This window comes from Vipera ursinii (genome assembly GCF_947247035.1).
Source record: "Vipera ursinii genome assembly, chromosome: 3".
NCBI classification, from domain to species: domain Eukaryota; kingdom Metazoa; phylum Chordata; class Lepidosauria; order Squamata; family Viperidae; genus Vipera; species Vipera ursinii.
Window position 1 is genome coordinate 46,938,408 of NC_139516.1, and position 17,415 is coordinate 46,955,822.

The following is a 17,415-nucleotide window of genomic DNA, read 5'->3' on the forward strand; positions in this document are numbered from 1 at the left end:
ACAGCTCTTAATAAAAAAAATCAATGCATAGGAAGAAGGAAAAAAAGAAAATAATGGCTATTTTTCCTATAAGGTAACAATGGAAAATATTACCAACTGTATCAAGGAAATAAATTAGGACAATATCCTAGCATATTGTACAGTAAAGCTGAACTATGGAAACCTCTTTTTTATTGCTGTTACTTTTGAATGAGCTGTTTTCATTCACTTCAGGGAAAGTTTCTACACACACAAATTAAAATGCACAAGTAAATGCGTTGTATGGATTCATAAGGAGATGCTAAGACAAAAGCATGTTTCTTTATATATACAATCTCTGATTGTACAATTCCATATTTTATGAATGTTATATCTAAGAAAAGTGAACAAATTAATTTTGAAATAACAATTATCCCCAGCACAAATTGCAGCCACATCCAACAGTATTGCTAACTATTATGTTTATGAATTAAAAGTTGGGTATAGGATTAATTTTCCCTCCTGATAAAACTTTATGAACAATTTTTTAAAGTTTAAAATGGTGCCTTGTACCTAACTATATTTTGCATGGGACACAGGTTTTTAGTTTCTTCATTCCCAAATCTGAGTCTTTACAATACTTAGGTAGCAGGTTTGGGTTTTTTAAAAAACATTTCTTATCTATGTGAATGGAAAAATGTTTCCTACCAGCAACTTGATGTATTTTATTGTATATGTCTAAATACTGTATTTCTAATGATGCAAATGGTTTGCTCAAAAGTAGATCATTTTGTGTTTTGTGTTAAATTCTTGTCGGTAATTTTATTTTTTTTAAGCTAGGATTATTCCTCTTTAAGCAAGTAATTGGTAATTAAAACACAAATGGTAAGAATGCCTAGAGCAGCTTATTGACAAAGCAGTTTGAAAAAGGCTCTTTACTACTGACTGGTGCCTTGCATGATAATGGTTCTCTTTTGCCATGATGTTCTTTCTCTTCTGTTAAAGATGACAATGACTCAACATATCTTCATGCAGATAATACTTCAATAGTATGTATCAAATGCACATAAATGCTTTTGTATAAAAAGATTAACAAATCAACCATATGCTGAATACTATTTCATGAAATTAGACCTGACATCTAGTTGTCTAATAACTTGAAACACATTCTTGAATACAGATTATTCATGGTTACTATTGCATAGCTATAATATGCCAATTTTAAGGTGTAGCACTTCTCAATAGGGTCAAGATTATTTGTAATACAGAGCATGCAACAATGCTAATGCAGGCTGAATTGTGCTCTTCAAATTCACTTTAAATGGGATTATAAATGGAGATGTTAAATACACTACCAACAGTGTTAAAATATTTCATAGAACTTTAATTGCAGGGGAAAAACCCTAATCTCTCTTGAACAGAAATGCTTGGATACATGCATGCATTATCAGTTGAAGAATCTAAAAATTCACATCTCAATTGCCATTATTTCTAAGTGAAATAAGAATAGCTTCCTATATATCCAGGCCAGCAGTAAGGCGAAAAAATGTTATTACTTCTCTACATTTAATAGTAAAATTATACAGTTGTGGATGCTATGTAATAGTCCTAATACGTAGTGTCTTGTAAAATTCGTTATAAATCCAATACAACTTATATTGAAATGATTGGAACTGAACACAAACATAAGCTTGCTCCTAGTGCTGCTCTAATACTACACTTAAGGGGAAATCAATTTTATTACTTAGGAATCCAGCAAAATATAAGATGAATATAGTGATCTTACTAAAATGTTTATCACCACTTAGGAAATCCCAATATATACACTACAGTTCTGCAATCATTAACGATTGGGAGACTTAACAATTAAAACTCCTAGTAAGTGAAGCAGCCTGGGTTTAGAGTTGATGTTATTCCAGCAGCAGATAGTAACCAGCAAACAAACTTAAATTTTATTCGCATTCCAATCAGTTCAGAGAGAATTTACTTCCATAAAATGTAAGATTTAGTTTATTAGCCTAAAATTAAGAAGTAGGGTTTATTTCTATTTGCTTTTTGAAATTGTATAGAAATTGCTTTTACCTAAGTATGCTGAATGCTTGGATTAGATTGTGGGTTTTCAGTATACAAAGTTCAATAGGTCTCTGAGAATTGATATATTTTGACACCAAAACAACTCTATTTCACACTCAGAAGTTGATTTTAAAGGTGTTTCCTAAATGCAAGGATTCTCTACTTTTGTGTTACTGCTAAATTATTCTAACTTTAAGAATAGCAAAACTTGTTTAATTTTATCTTTGGGAAGTTATGAGTAGCAATTACAGCTTCATTTTTTACTACTCCTTATATAATCTTAATTATTGAAGTGGTCTTAATTCTACACTTGGGATGTATACGATACTGCCTCTTCTGCAAGTTTTTGTAGTGAGTAAAAGAGGACCTGTCAATATCCAGCAATCTGTCAATCTGTTTTTAAGCTTCATCTAATCTGATATGTTGAGGTGGATTTAAAGGGTTTAATGGAGAAACCTTTAGTAACACAAAAGTGGAAATTGGAATTTTCTGTCCATTATGTACAGCTATGACAGGATTACATTCTTTGTCATTTTGACCTCTAATTTTGTCTATAACTACTGATAGATTTATTGATTTGCGTTTCTTTTGTATTAGGGTTTTATCCATGTTTTATCCATGTTTTGAAAAAGGAAATGATTTTGCTGATGAAGAATCATTCTACTTTTGCTAACTAACATGTTAAAAGATGTCTTGCAAAGGCAGTGGTAATCTTCCAAGAGGCAAAACATCTCAACTTAACTTCAAAGGCACATAGAGCAATTCAAGGAATCAAAATGCTATGCAACAGAATTTTTCCATGTATAACATACAATCAATTCAAAGCACCACACAACTGTTATACCGGCTGAAAGTTGTCCATAATTAACCCTCACCTAGGCCTTTTTAAAATGCATTTTTCCATTCAATAATTAATAGTCCTACTAAAACACAGGACTGGGGCTTGTTACTTCTTTAAAAGTGAAGTATGAATCATGTTTTTATGATTTTGTAAATCTCTTTTTACCTTGTTTTGTAAACTGAAATTTCCTATTAAAAAAGAAAAAAGTCCAGTGCACTGACATGTCTTTATTTCACTTTTCAGGTCAGAATCTAACAGTTCAATTCTGTAAAATAATGTACATATATCAAAAACATTTTAGTAAAACAACAAAAAAACAACAGAATTCTGTTATCTATTATTGAATATAAAACCTAATGCTGCCAAATAATTAAGCATAGTGAAGAATGATATACAGGTTGCCTCTGTTTTCTCCAATTCTTCTTGGTATTTTCTCATACAGAGGAGGTAAAATCTGTAAAAATGTAATGGTAAAAAATTAGAGGGTTGATGGCACTGTTCAGCTGAATAAAAGAAGCAACATATAGCCTTCTCACAAATACACTTAATCTATAACTGGTAGAAGTGCCTAACTGGCAGAAGTGTCTATGACACAACTCTCGTTTTCAAATTCTTATTCTGGGAGAATGTAAAATAAATCCTAAAAGATTTTAAAATTATATAGCTACGGTAATCATAGTGGTGGCTACAATTGCTTAGGGATGATGACTTTCAAGAAAGATTCTGTATTTTCATATTTTCAGAAAGGCTACAGAATTAACATCTCACAGATTAACTTTCAAATCCACTTATCAATTTAAGACATCACAATGTTTGCTGTATGCTCGGTGTAGTTTCAGGGATACAAGAACTGTAATCAGTTTAATAGCTAATAGCTTTTCATTTATGCATTTCTTGCAGACAAGTTCAAGTAGAATTAGAAACCTATGTTAAAATGTCTGCTTAGATATGTTTACATATTCCAGTATGTGAACAAATGGTACCACAAAGTCTAGACATGTTTAATGGCTGTATTTGTTTGTAAATTGTAGTATTTTTCCTTTGCATTTTCAAATAACAATACATTCAACCAGCCCTCTATGTTAAAATGGCTGTGGTATAAGAAATGCCAGAACTTGGTAGAAGGGTTTTTATAGTAAGTCAAATAAACAGCCTCCTTGCCTCAATTCAAGACATTCTACCATTTGGTGAAGAAAAGCCCTTATAGCAGAGCCTCCATCTCATTGCCAACCCACTGGAAGAGCAGGCTGAAGCTGATCCAAGATAATCTGGCTTGAAAGTAGAGTTTTCCTTTGGAAAAGGGAAGAAAACCTCATATGCAAACATTTTCATGCATGTAGAGGTGACGCTTCCAGGAGATTATGATGGGGGGCCCCTCTAATTTGCATGCTGTAGGAATAATTCCCATCTGGCAGTTAATTTTGCTACAGCTGCTAAAGGGACTTCATCAGCACTGCTTAATTGCAGTTTTTAAAATTATTCAAAATTATTATTTGAGGAAGACCAACAGCTTATTTACTAGGAGTTTGATATTCCTATGGCACACAAATCAAATGGCTTTGCAAGACCTACCGTAATATCAATTCCTACCTCTGCAAAGAATTACATTTGATGTTTATTATTTACCAGGTTTTGCAAGAATATATAGCCAATTGTCAGTTTGCTGCATTTGAGCCCTTGAATTCCAGAATGGAAATTCCATGCATTGAATAATAAACATAGGGCCTTGAGAATAGAAAGAAAAGCCTTGGTAGGGTAGGAAGAATAGTTTGGAGCAACTAGCAAAAAAGGACTGAATTCCAAGTTTCTCCTTGCCATTGGTTGCACCAGAAACCACGCAGGGAAAAGTTGAATCTCTTACCCACCAGCAATACCAAATGTAAAAAAAGATTAGAGCAAGCTCTTTTGGAAAGCTGCGGGCTAATAAATATTAGGCACAAACTAAGTGCCTGTTTCCCCCTAACCCTAACCTTGCCTACCTCGCTAAAAAAAAAGCTGATATAGTTGTGTCTGCGCATTTACCTTTGCTAAGGTAATCATGTTTCATTGAGGATTTCTGATTTTGGGAGGCAGCATATTGTTTTCAAATCCCATCTTCCCTCTGCATCTTAGGGCTATGTAATTTTCCCATGTTGTTTTGTCTGTAGCAGGATTAGTAGGACTTTTCACAAAGCTGTTTTTGGAGAACCGTGTTACTTTCTGTGAGGGTAGCAAAATCACACCTGCCTTTTCCTGGGGCCTGATGAAAGACAAAGCTGTGAATTTTAAACAGCATACTTTATTCCCATCTCAAGGACAGGAGAAAAATCAATTCCCCCCCAAAATTAATTTGTGACAATATTAGAAAAGGCATAGTTTCCTCTGCTTTTGATAAGTGGGCAATTTTTGCCTAATCTCTTTTTAATAATAACAAAGAGCTGATATTTAAAGTAACAAATAGATCATGAATGTAGCATATTTTATACAATATTAAGGAATGGGGGTGGGGAAGTGAGGGGAGGCTAAAAATGAGAAAACATGCTTTATCATGCTATGACTGAGATATTGGGACCCAAATATATAATTGTGGCACTTATGTGATGTCACTAGATGGATACTGTATTGTCATTGTGGCATCATTGTGGTTTGCTAAAAAGGATGGGGGGGTTTAGAATTTTTTTAATCCTGCTTTTATTTTTTTAAAATAACTTAAGGTGGCAAACATATCTAAAATTCCTTCCATTTTCCTACAACAGCCCTATGAGGTCCAAAGTCGCCCAGCTGGTTTTCATGCCTAAGGTGGAACTATAACTCAATCTCCTGGTTTCTAGCCTGGTATCATTTTACCACTAGATCAAGCTGTGTTGCTTGCATAAAACAAGTATAATTAGTTTAATAAATGGGCTTGACATAAATGAATAATTTGCTTACTGAAAAACGTTAAGAATTTGGACACTATGGTATTTACTCACCTCTGTTATGCAACAGGTTGTGGTGCCATCAAATCAATGTCTGTTAAGTTTCTGGCTACCCAGACACCCACTGCAAAGAGTCCCAGATTAACTATGAGGTTTCTGTAACAAATATAAGTGAGAGCTAATGACAACCATACTGATTATACAGAATGCTAATACAGAATTTTCTATCTAGAAACACTTGAGTATTCTTACCTAACAACACTATCAAAATAACTTAACATCTTTTCCAGGGGTCTTCAAAGTTGGCCCTTTTATAACTTGTGGACTTCAACTCCCAGAATTCCTTAGCCAGGCACGCTGACTGAGGAATTCTGGGAGTTGAAGTCCACAAGTCATAAAAGGGGCCAAGTTTGAAGACCCCTGATTTCAGTTGCGGAAATGATCTGTGTGTTCTCCAAAGCTTTTTTTGGGGGGGGACTTTTTCTACACCTTCAAGATTAACCAACCTCGATACATCGAGAGGCACATATATTTTTTTTCCAACCTGGCACTTTGCAGATTGTTGGGCTTTTAACCTTCAGCAGTCCCAGCCGCGGCGCGTGTTAAAAACCAGGTAGGGAAAAACGAGTTTTACAGAGCAGGAGAAGCTTTAGCTAAGCAGCGGAGGGCGCTCCCTTTTTTTCCCCAGTAGGGTTTCTGGTCGAGAGCCGAAGCTCTTCGATACCTGCCTCACCTGCGGAAGTCATTGCGGTCCGTGGCAAAGCGATACGCTCCTCGGATCCAGCCGCGCAGACCTTCAGGGGTAACGGCGCCGGAACTCCCGCCAGCAGGCCCTATTTGGCCGCCTGTCACCATAGCTAAGCTTCCGGATTCCTCGCAGAGACTCGCACGAGGTCTTTGAAGCGCAGGAAATATCCCGCACCGGCAAGCAAAAAAACAAAACCCCACAAAAAAAACGCCACTGCCGGCGCGTGACTTTTACGTCACTTCCCGGTTTCGGAGTGCTTGAAGACCTCCCGCTGGGGATCGGTCCGGTTCGTTTCCTCTGCTGCCGAGGGGCGAGAAAGAAAAGCAGCGGATGCGCAGAGGAAACGATTCCCGGTGCTTCGACCTTGGCAACTTTTAAGACAGGGGTCTTCAAACTTGGCCCTTTTGTGACTTGCGGACTTCAACTCCCAGAATTCCTCAGCCAGCCATGCTGGCTGAGGAATTCTGGGAGTTGAAGTCCACAAGTCACAAAAGGGCCAAGTTTGAAGACCCCTGTTTTAAGATGTGCGGACTTCGTCTTGGCTGAGGACTTCTGGGTGTTGAAATCCACACAGCTTAAAATTACCCCCCCTTTTGACTTGACACCCCCCCCTCTTCCCCCAAGTATTCTAGCCTTTGGAAGGCCGTCAAGATCTGGCTTTTTAACCAATGCTCTGGGACAGAATACAATAGGAGAAAAGCAATGGAATGAGGGTTGATTGGAATTTGCCGCAGGGCATCCTGAGGAGATGATTAAGGCGCAGGACTTTTGTGTTGTAATTTTACCTTTTGTTGTGAGCTGCTCGGAAGTTTTTTTAAGAGGAGTGGCCATACAAATATATTAAATAAATGTTTCATAATCTGGGGATGCTTCTCTGTCAGGTCTTGCTAGAACACTCGAAACTGAGTTATTTATTTTATTTATTTATTAATGGGACTTATATCCCGCCCTATCTCCCGAGGGACTCTGGGCGGCTAACAACAACAACAAAAATTAAAGGTCTCTGTACAGTAAATTAAAATTTAAAATTGAAATAAATTAAAGATTACAGTTAAAAATTGTTAACAAGTGTTTTTGCAGGATTATGTATAATATGCCAGCTGGCCATGAATCAGTCGGAGTTTGGTAACAGTTACTTGTGCATTAATATTATAATTTTCTTTTATGGGGCTATAATCTCTGAAAAGAATTCAGCTTACTTAGTGTTAAATATTGTACGGAACTTAATTTAAATCTCCCAGCAAGAAGAATTTGTAGCAGCCTGCTGTGAGGAGTGAGCAAAAAGAACAGTAATAAATCTTTCTATTACTCTTTCAAAAGGATTACAATTATAATGATTACAATTTATTTCCGTGGATGGCAAGTATTTGGAATGAGTGCATTCTCTAGAGGCAGGAGTTGGAGGATGGGGTGGCAGCTGCTAGGAGTATTTATTAGATACTGGGTTTCTGGAGGTGGGAAGCAACACCCCCCTCCCCCCCTAACTAGTATGGGGAAGCAGCTTTGCATGTGAGGAAACTGGAAGGATTAGAGAAAATTTGAAAATGATGTGGCCCTTGCCATTGATCTTACCCATGGTATTTCAGGAAAAGTGGAGGAAGAAAAAGAATCCCTTACAAATGCTATTCAGAACCAGTGTCGGACACGAGTACGCAGCTAACAAATGAAAGGTTTACTGAAGAAATAGATTTTTAACTTGCTAGTGTCTTACTTACCCCTTCCACATAAAACCAAATAATAGCAGTTTATGAGGCATGTCCAGTACCATTTAGAAAAAGGTTTATTCCATTGATGATCTCTATAACTAGTGCTATCATCAAGGGGAAATCATTGACTAAAAGCAAGACAAATATGCTGTTTTTGAAAGGATACACAGGAGAGGACTTTTTTTTCCCATTGGAGGGCTTTAGTTGTACTATGTAGTTATAATAGTCCATTGGTTATTTCTGAGATGTTCTTGATGTGTGGTAGTGCTATCATTTGTATAACTTGTGTTAATTGTGCTGGAATGTCAAACTCGCAACGTCACGTGACATCACTCGACATATCACGACTTTTTCCCCATTGCCAGCAATGGGTAGGTGTGATTTCAGGATGATGTGTTCAGCCCGCGGGATGGCAGTTTGACATGCCTGGTAGGTGATCAAGAACGTTTTGATAAAGTTGCATTGGAAAATATTCTTTAGGTCTATTTCTTTTTTTTTCTGGTGTACTGAGTTGTTGCAATGTGTTTCTATTTGTCTGAAATTTGTAATCATCTATCCAGATTATTACATTTAGATAAGCAGGAATTAATACCAGACAAATAATCCAGCAGGAAACAATGTCCAAATCAAGGAACTACCAAAGAGAAAACCACATCCTCACTAACCCTGGCAGGGCAAGCTACGGTACATCAATCCTACATTCACTAGAACTGATGATAGGCAATAAAATGTCTGCAAGCAAACAACCAAGCACAGAAAGCAATAAGGACTCCACAGTCAACCCTAAGATAAATATATATTCTATTGTAATCAGGTTTCCAATCCTGTAAGTACATTTCATGTATTGTCAACTTCCCAGAGATTTGCTACTTATCCACCAATTACTCATATAGATAAGGACCAACTTCTCAGATTACCACAGGTTACTTTGTATACTTTTTCTCAACAAGCTTAGATTTTTCCTTGTTACTGGCTCATTCCTCACAGAGTTGGGATAAACAAGCTACCTTCCTGAAATCTGAGTAAGGCAGTGAATTCTTAATATACAGAATTGACAATGCAACTTAAAACAGCTTAGTACATTCAATTGTCACCTAAAACGTGTATTATTAGGGTACAGAACACATGTCCAGATTTAGTTTACAAATCTGCGGATTGTGAATTACCTACCCAGCACATTTGTTCACATATGTATAAACAGTAGTAAGCAAAATCTCTTTCTTACAAATACTTTGATGCAGTATTATAAAGTGAGACACTAGCAAAGAATACCTTCAACTATCTACAATTTAGATTTCCTCAAATTTGTAAGGATTATATATTGGACATATATTTGACACAAAACATATTAGAAGTAAAACTGCAGAGAAAAATTAACAGAATTATACTAGATGCAGATGCAAGACCCAAGATAGCCAGTTTATTCTGGATTAAAGCCAGAGGGGCGCTGTATTGGATCAGATAGTAAATTAAGCAGATCTAAGTTAGAAGTTGTCCATTCCTGGCACCATGCTGTCTCAATATCAAAGTCTTCTCTAATTAATTGCTGTCCATGTTTCCATTGTGGATTCCAAGATTTGAGCCTGAATACTTCATCATTACAGTCCTTGTGTATACAGTAAGTAATAATTGGTTTGCCTCGCATTTCTGCCATGCCCTTTTTAAGGCTGATTGTCCTGTGGTGGTTGTGGTGGTACTTAGTACTGGTAGCGATTCAGAAGGCATTGTTTTAATAATTCCTGATAATTAGCCTTATAGTGTGATTAAACTGAGTATCCACTGCTTTTGTTTGAACACTAATCATACAGGGCTGCAATATTCAACTGCCAAAAACATCAAAGCAACAGCTGATGTCTTAAGAGCTGTAGCTCCTGCTCCCCAGCTGATGCCAGAAAGTATATGTAGAATATTGTTCCTGGTTTTTATTTTATCCATAGTTTTTCTTAATTGTTCCCTTTAAATTAAGGGATGATCAAGGGTCAATCCTAAATACTTTGGATTACGATTACGAATTTGGTTCCTAAATTCCACTTTTGGTATATAGTTAGCTTGAATGTTCAAGTGAAAAAGGTGACTTTGATTTTGTTAATGTTGTGTTTTAGCCTCCAGGTTTCAAAAAACTTTATCCATTTCCTTTAAATAATTATCAAGAGCTTTTTCACAGGTATTGAAGTCTTCAGATTGTTTTATCAATGTGATGTCATCAGTGTATATAAACTTTCTTGCAGCAAGTCCTAATAGATCTGATGTGTAAATATTAAAAAGTAGTGGAGCCAACACAGAACCTTGTAGCAAGCCATCATTTAACATATACTTCTGACTAATTTGGCCTAGTGATGATCTAGTAACATCTACATAATATTTTTCATAAAAATATGGAGCTGGTTTTACCAATCCCTTCTTCCAGATTCTTTCACAGTCTAGTCCTGGGATACCCTGAGGTTTCCTATCTAAGTACTAATTTGGTTTGACCCTTATTAATTTTTCACCCAACAAGGTTTGCCAGATGCTGCTACTACTTTTATAGTTCCCTTCAATTCCACAATTAAAATATTTTCATCAGGACTCTATATCCAAATTTTTAAAGAGCAACAATCATAATTCACTACATAGTTCACCAAGCATTCCTCCATTATGGGTTATGCCAAATCTTTTCATCTTTGTGTATTCAATCTTGCTACACTCTTTGCTTATTTTTCAGTATTAGTGAATGGATATTAGGGCTTCTGAACCAATTTCTTTTGTTATATCTTTTTAGGTGTACAGAGGATAGCAATATTAACTAAAGTTCAGTGGCATACCAGATGTTTCCTTTTTCTACATGGGATTGCAAAACTGACAAGAAGCATACTAGCTTATTTAAATCTTGATTCAGAGGCAGAATTTTCAGCTGAGTTTGTGACTGCTAAAACAACCCTTCAGCTGCATCTAGATTTAATTGGATTCCCCACATTTTGTTGCAGCTATGGCCAAAAATATACCAAACACAGAAATAAGAAAAAAACAACAAAGTTTTTATAAGACTAAGGACATGCACTTTTCAAAGGAAAACAGAGTTCAGTTTCTCATTGTAGTAAGAAATTAGCGACCTACCACACTCTACAACATGGGTGTCAAACATGGCACATCACATGACGTGTCACTATGTATTGTGACTTTTTTCACATTGCCGGAGCTGGGGTGGGGGTGGCCTCCGCATGATACAACCAGCCTGCAGACCGGCAGCTTGACACCCCTGTTCTACAATCTTCAGAATAGAAATTGAGAGCCTATGTCAATTGTTTCTTATATATTGAGCTCTTGATGCTGAGTTGTTTTCATGCAGACATTCCATTACCACTCTAGGTATCATAATCAGTGCAAAGGAGGGGGGAGTTTGCTGGCTGTTTATAGTAGATTGTGTTATCTCTCTTGGTGAGGGTGAGATCCCTTGGCCACTGCATTACAATGACCAGCAATTGCAGCCAATATGGTCAGTGGTGAGAGATGTTATTCAGTATAGGCACTGCATACCCAAGATGAAAACCTTTACCTTGTCCAAAGACACAGTTAAATTCAATTATTTTTATTCCTTTATAACAGCATTCCCTAATCTTTACAACCCAGCAGAGGCAGAGAAGGGAACTGGCCTGTGCGTATTGTGCAAGTCAAGCTGTGCACATGTATAATATGTAGGGGGAAGAAGCCTATATATATATAGATTTAAGATCTCTCTATTGTCATCTGTCATCTATTTAAATTTTCTGTTTAAACTTTAGTGACTGCTTAAGGCCTTTATCTTAGAAAAAATTAATTGCATGTTTGTATATCTAGTGTTATTTGAATCTTATCTGTCATCAACCCAAATACTATTTAATAAATTGTATTAACTGGATAAGATTTTGGGGGGATTGGATTTCCAAAGCATGTAAAACCTTTTAATTTTAGGATGCAAGACAAAAGAAATATAAAACATGTTTTCTTAAATACATATCAAGTCTGGTATAGGTAAATGTTAAGTGATAGAACTAATGTTATAAAAAATACAATACCCTCTAACAAAGGAGACACCACCACCCCAAACATAAGGGTGTGAAGGTTAAAAATTGATCTACAATTTTAAAAGCTTTCCGAAGATAATCAGAATAGAATTTGAATGAGACAATAGTGCCAATATGAGCAATTCTTAAGTAAGGCATTTCAGAGGCCAGGGGCAATACTTACTTGCCTTTCAGAAGCAATACTTAAGTCTTCAGGAATACTAAATACTTGATGAAAAGGGAGAAAAGAAATTTAGTCATTTTATATTGTAAGTGAAACATGCATCTCCTTGCTCCTTTTGGTCCTCCCTCCTTCAGAACAATAAAACAATTGGATTCACATGTCTTGTTAAGTCTTAATGCCCAATTTCAGCTTAAATATTAGTGACTTTGTAGCAGGAAAGCTGTAGTGGTAGCAAAATATCAAAGAGTCTGCTATTGGCCTTCCACTGTGATTTGAAAATTATATTTTATGGCTCAGTTGTTGAATTGTGATATATGAAAGCGTTGGCCAGTGCCAATACTGAGTTCATTCACCTGGTGTGATGAGCCATTGAATCATGCAGAACCCAGGAAAGTAGAATTCAAACACTTTATTTCTGTGCAGAAGCAAAGAGGCATCTTCCTTTATTTCAGGTATGGACTTGCTTGCAAAATTTCTTAGCAATGTTCCTTAGCCACATCCTTCACTAAACTAACACCTCCTATATGTGGTCAGTTCCCTCAGCTTCAGTTGGCAAACAGCTATACTAATACTTCTTGTCAAGGAATTGTGGAGCAGCTATCCAGATGAAGTCGGAGACACTGACAAACTTGCAGTTGTTTATATAAATATATTTAGTATTCAAATTTGCAGCAGTTTTTGTCATCATCCTGAAAAGGAAGAATATAAGATAGTCAGGAACACGGGAACATCATGAGGTAAATCTAAAACAATATAGAGAACATACAGAAGAAAAAGGAGGGGGGGGAAGGGAAATTCCCATTTATACTTACAACAACCAATCATAGCATAGTTTGCATCATGCATGAGTCAGCACTGTCTAATCAGCTTCAACTGTGTGTTCTGGCCTATCATATATCTTACTGTTCCAACTACTAAATTCAATATCCTAACACATTATATCTGGGTAGTATCCTAGTATCCAGTTCTGCTAGCAGGCATTTATGTTTATCCGACCTAAATTGCTTAGTCTGAGGGCTACAGAAGATGGATTTTGTAGTATCAAAAACATGGACTTTGTAATATTGTTATATTTGCTAACTAACATGGTTATTTTGTATTTTAATCTGATTTTTTTCTCTTTTAAATGATGTTTTCAAACCATCTGCAGACTGGATTGACTGATAGCTTCTAACATTCCTAAACTGGAGAGATAAGATATAGGATGGGATGTCTCCTGATAAGAGAAATCTTCTTTGTGCTAATTGGAATCTGGTCTGTTTCTTCATGAACTCCAAATGAATTTTTTCCTTATTAACATCTTAAAATTTATGCCCCTTCTGCTGTCAGATTTCATTATAATAAACATGTGTGGCATGTTTCAAAGCTTGGTTCTCTCCAAAGTTCATCATCTCAAATCAACAACTTTATACATTCCCTACACGAGGGGTAGGCAACCTTGGCTCTTTTATGACTCATGGACTTCAACTCCCAGAATTCTTGAGCCAGCTGGCTCAGGAATTCTGGGAGTTGAAGTCCATGAGTCATAAAAGAGCCAAGGTTGCCTACCCCTGCCCTACACCGACCACCCATCCCTCCTCGTTCCCCATTGGCTAAGGTATTATGAGGTTACATTCTCTCTGACCACCTTTTACATATTTCCTGCTACCCTCCCCAAACATACTAAATCATATATCACGTGCATTTAAATGAGCATGCTCTTCCTGGTTATTTTATGGATTCTTAGAACAATAGGTTCTTTCCTGCTATTCAGTTTGTTTAATTTTGTCTTTCCTGTTTTCGTATTAGTTTTGTTTTACTTTTAAGCTAGCTATTTCCTCTTGCAGCTACTTCTTCTTACAATTTTAAATTTTGAAGACCTTTCACTTATTCCTATCATTCCTTAGAGCAGGCATGTCCAAAGTCCGGCCCGCGGGCCATTTGTGGCCCGCGGGGCGGTTTAATACGGCCCTCTAACAGCCCTCCCTGCTCTGTGCAAATGCGGCCCTCCCACGGCCCTCCCTTCTGATTGAGGGCGGCAAGCAGAAGACTGTCTGCCGCAGGAGGGAGGGCGGTGAGAGGGCCGCATCCTGACGTCACTGCCCAAACTTGGAAGACGAGTGGCGCAGGCGCGGGGCGGGCCTGGCGGGACTCACTGCCCTACTACAAGTGCATCAAGTTCGTGCTCTTGGCGTCCTCCACCCTCTTCTCGGTGTGTCTTAAGTGAGTGGGAACTTGAGGGGAAAAGAGAGGAAAAGAGAAGAATTTGGCTTTCTTTAAGTTCGGGAAAAAAAGAACGGTGACTCCCAAGTGTTTTTCAAGGTTATGCCTACTCCTATAAACATATTTATTTAATTCAAGCTAAGTTCAAATGCTGCTCCGAGTACTGTATGCCTGACAGTGGCGTAGCGTGGGGGGTGCAGGGGGGGCCGGCCGCACCGGGCGCAACATCTGGGGGGGCACCCATTAAGCTCGCCGGAGGGGGACGATTCCGCTTTGCCGAGGGTTGGAGGAGCGAGCGAGCGGAGCGTAGAAAGCAACCGCATTCGCTGCGCCCAGCCAGAGCGGGATCCCGTCCTCCCGCGGCTGCGGATCGCCTCCTTTCTTGGGTGGGGGTGGGGAGGCTTGGCGGCATCTTGCCTCCCTCTCTTTCTCCCGCCGTGGCTCTCCTCTGCTTGGCTCTCAACCTGCAAGCCTGGCCCCCCCCGACCCAGACCCAGCTCCCGCCCCCGTCTCCTCCTTTCCCGGAGGTAAAGGTAACAACTGCGGCTGCTTGCTGCTGCTGCTGCTGCTCTTCCTCCTGCCATATTGACTCTCTGCTACCCATTCCAAGAGGTGCGCGCGCACCTCCCCAAACCTGCCGACGTTTGGGGAGGTGCGCGCCGGGGAAAAGGCCGGGAGAGGAGGGGGTCCGGGCTGGGGGGGGGAGGGATGGGGTGGGGGAGAAGGAGGCTTCCTGGGCTGGGGGGGAAAGCAGAAGCGAGGGATCAGGACTCCTCCTGCTTGGCTGCTGCCGCCGCCGCCGCCACTCCTACGGCTGCCACCGCCTGCTCTCTCGTCTGGTTGCTTTCCGCTTCTCTCCCCCCACCTGCCCTCCTTCCTGCCTTCCTCCCCTCTGCCTCGCCTTCCCCGCTCCCGCATTTTCCCTCTCCCCGCCTCGGATTCGGGGTGATTCCCCGGGAGAGGGCGATGGGATTCCGGCGAGCTTTCAAGCCTTCTCGGCGGTCTCCGGCACGGCTCAGGAAGCGTTTCTGCGCCACCCGGCTGGAGCCTTTGCCTCCTTCCCTCCCCCAAGCAAGGCGTCCTTTTTCAAGTTGCAAAACCAAGCGGGGTGAAGCGGGCTGTCGGGAAAGACATTCAGGAGGGTCACCCTGGAGAGGAGAGGGAGCGGGAGAAGGAGGAGGAGGAGGGAAAGGAGGAGGAGGTGATCGACTCACCCGACCCAGTCCGGGCCGGCCAGCCCCGTAATGTCCTAGCTCGCACCGCGGGCGGAGAGGCAGGAAGCCGAGAGGAAGAAGACTCGCGGCAGGGACGAGCGCGATCCAGCAGCAACACCCTGGGTCAGGCCCCGGTGGCGGAGGAGGCAGTGGCGGCGGCGGTGGAGGAGGAGGAGGCGGCGGCGGTGGCTGCAGAGGCAGCTTCCTGGCGGTCTTCTTCCTCTCGGCTTCCTGCCTCTCCGCCTGCGGTGCGAGCTCGGACGTTACGGGGCTGGCCGGCCCGGACTGGGTTGGGCGAGTCGATCACCTCCTCCTCCTCCTTTCCCTCCTCCTCCTTTTCCCGCTCCTCTCCAGCGGCGGCAGCAGCCAAGCGTGAGGAGTCCTGATCCCTCGCTTCTGCTTTTTCCCCCCAGCCCGGGAAGCCTCCTTCTCCCCCACCCCATCCCTCCTCCCCCCAGCCCGGACCCCCTCCTCTCCCGGCCTTTTCCCCGGTGTGCACCTCCCCAAACCTCCCCAAACGTTGGCAGGTCTCCGGACGGCGGTGGCTTGGAGAGGTCCGTGCGCACCTCCGCCCTTTGGAAAGGTGCGCGCGCACTTCTCGGAATGGGCGGTGCCACTCTCCATTTGGAGAGGTGCGCACGCACCACTGCCCGTTCGAAGAGGTGCGCGTGCACCGGGCGGCTGGGAGCCGCAGGAGACGGCTCAAAGAGCCGCATGTGGCTCCGGAGCCGCGGGTTGCCGACATTGTGAAAACTCAGCTGCCAGTTGAACTTAATGTTATAAAATGAAAAGTATGCCATTTGCAATTAACTTGGCATAAAATAATTCATTTGCATTTAATTGCAATTGTTCAAAGAATGTTCGGAAAAATGTTCGGCCCTCCAGCATGTTCACTTCATCCAATCTGGCCCTCTTTGAAAAAAGTTTGGACACCCCTGCCTTAGAGGAAGTCTTTCAGCTAACAGGCTGCATCTAACTCCAGTATCTCCTAACTTCTATTTTACCATTTTATTAGACAGAATATAATGAAGCACTCTGTCAAAGGTTTCGCTGGGTCCAAGTATATTATTTATATTGTGGGACTCACAAGTCCTTCTCTATGTCTTACAGATAAAAGCGAATAGTTCTGCAGTCCTTTTCACAACTTCCTTCACTCTCTTTAGATGTAATCCATTTAACTCTGGATAGGTTTAAATTAGCAGAATAGTCTTTCCTTATCTATTAAAAAATGCAGTTTCCTGGTTGCCCCAGCAGTGTAGCAATTAACTAGGGGTTGATCTGTCTGTCTGTCTTTCACTGTTTGCCCCCATCTTGCTACATCTCTGTTTCTATTGTTTCTGAAGAGGTGGTTTTTTTCTTTTAAAAAATATATATAAGTTCCACTTTTTCACTACTGTATTACAAACTGGCAATTTTCTCCTCACAACAGACCTACATTTTTCATTTTTAACATAGCCGAACTATTCCTTAGCCTGGTGTTTCTCAACTTCAGCAATTTAAAGATGTATCAACTTTAGCTCCCAGAAGCCGCTAGACAATTCTGGGAATTGAAGTCTACACTTTAAGATAAAAA

The 17,415-nt window shown here is 40.1% G+C and overlaps 1 protein-coding gene across 3 annotated transcripts; it reads right to left on the reverse strand.

The window, feature by feature from the left end:
• Positions 1-3,084: 3,084 nt before the first annotated feature.
• Positions 3,085-7,139, reverse strand: TOMM6 (translocase of outer mitochondrial membrane 6). Of its 3 annotated transcripts, XR_014492142.1 has the most exons (5): positions 6,503-7,139; positions 5,824-5,925; positions 4,895-5,111; positions 4,034-4,162; positions 3,085-3,326 (listed from the first exon to the last, which is right to left on the reverse strand). XR_014492142.1 is itself a non-coding variant. In XM_083359846.1 (3 exons), exons 1-2 carry the CDS (start codon positions 6,622-6,624, stop codon positions 5,829-5,831), a joined length of 219 nt encoding a protein of 72 aa, XP_083215972.1. In that variant the 5' UTR covers positions 6,625-7,106; the 3' UTR covers positions 3,085-3,326; positions 5,824-5,828. The 3 variants fall into 3 exon arrangements, 1 of the variants encoding a protein (XP_083215972.1); XR_014492141.1 differs by lacking the exon at positions 4,895-5,111; XM_083359846.1 differs by lacking the exons at positions 4,034-4,162; positions 4,895-5,111 and having other exon boundaries at positions 6,503-7,106.
• Positions 7,140-17,415: the final 10,276 nt, after the last annotated feature.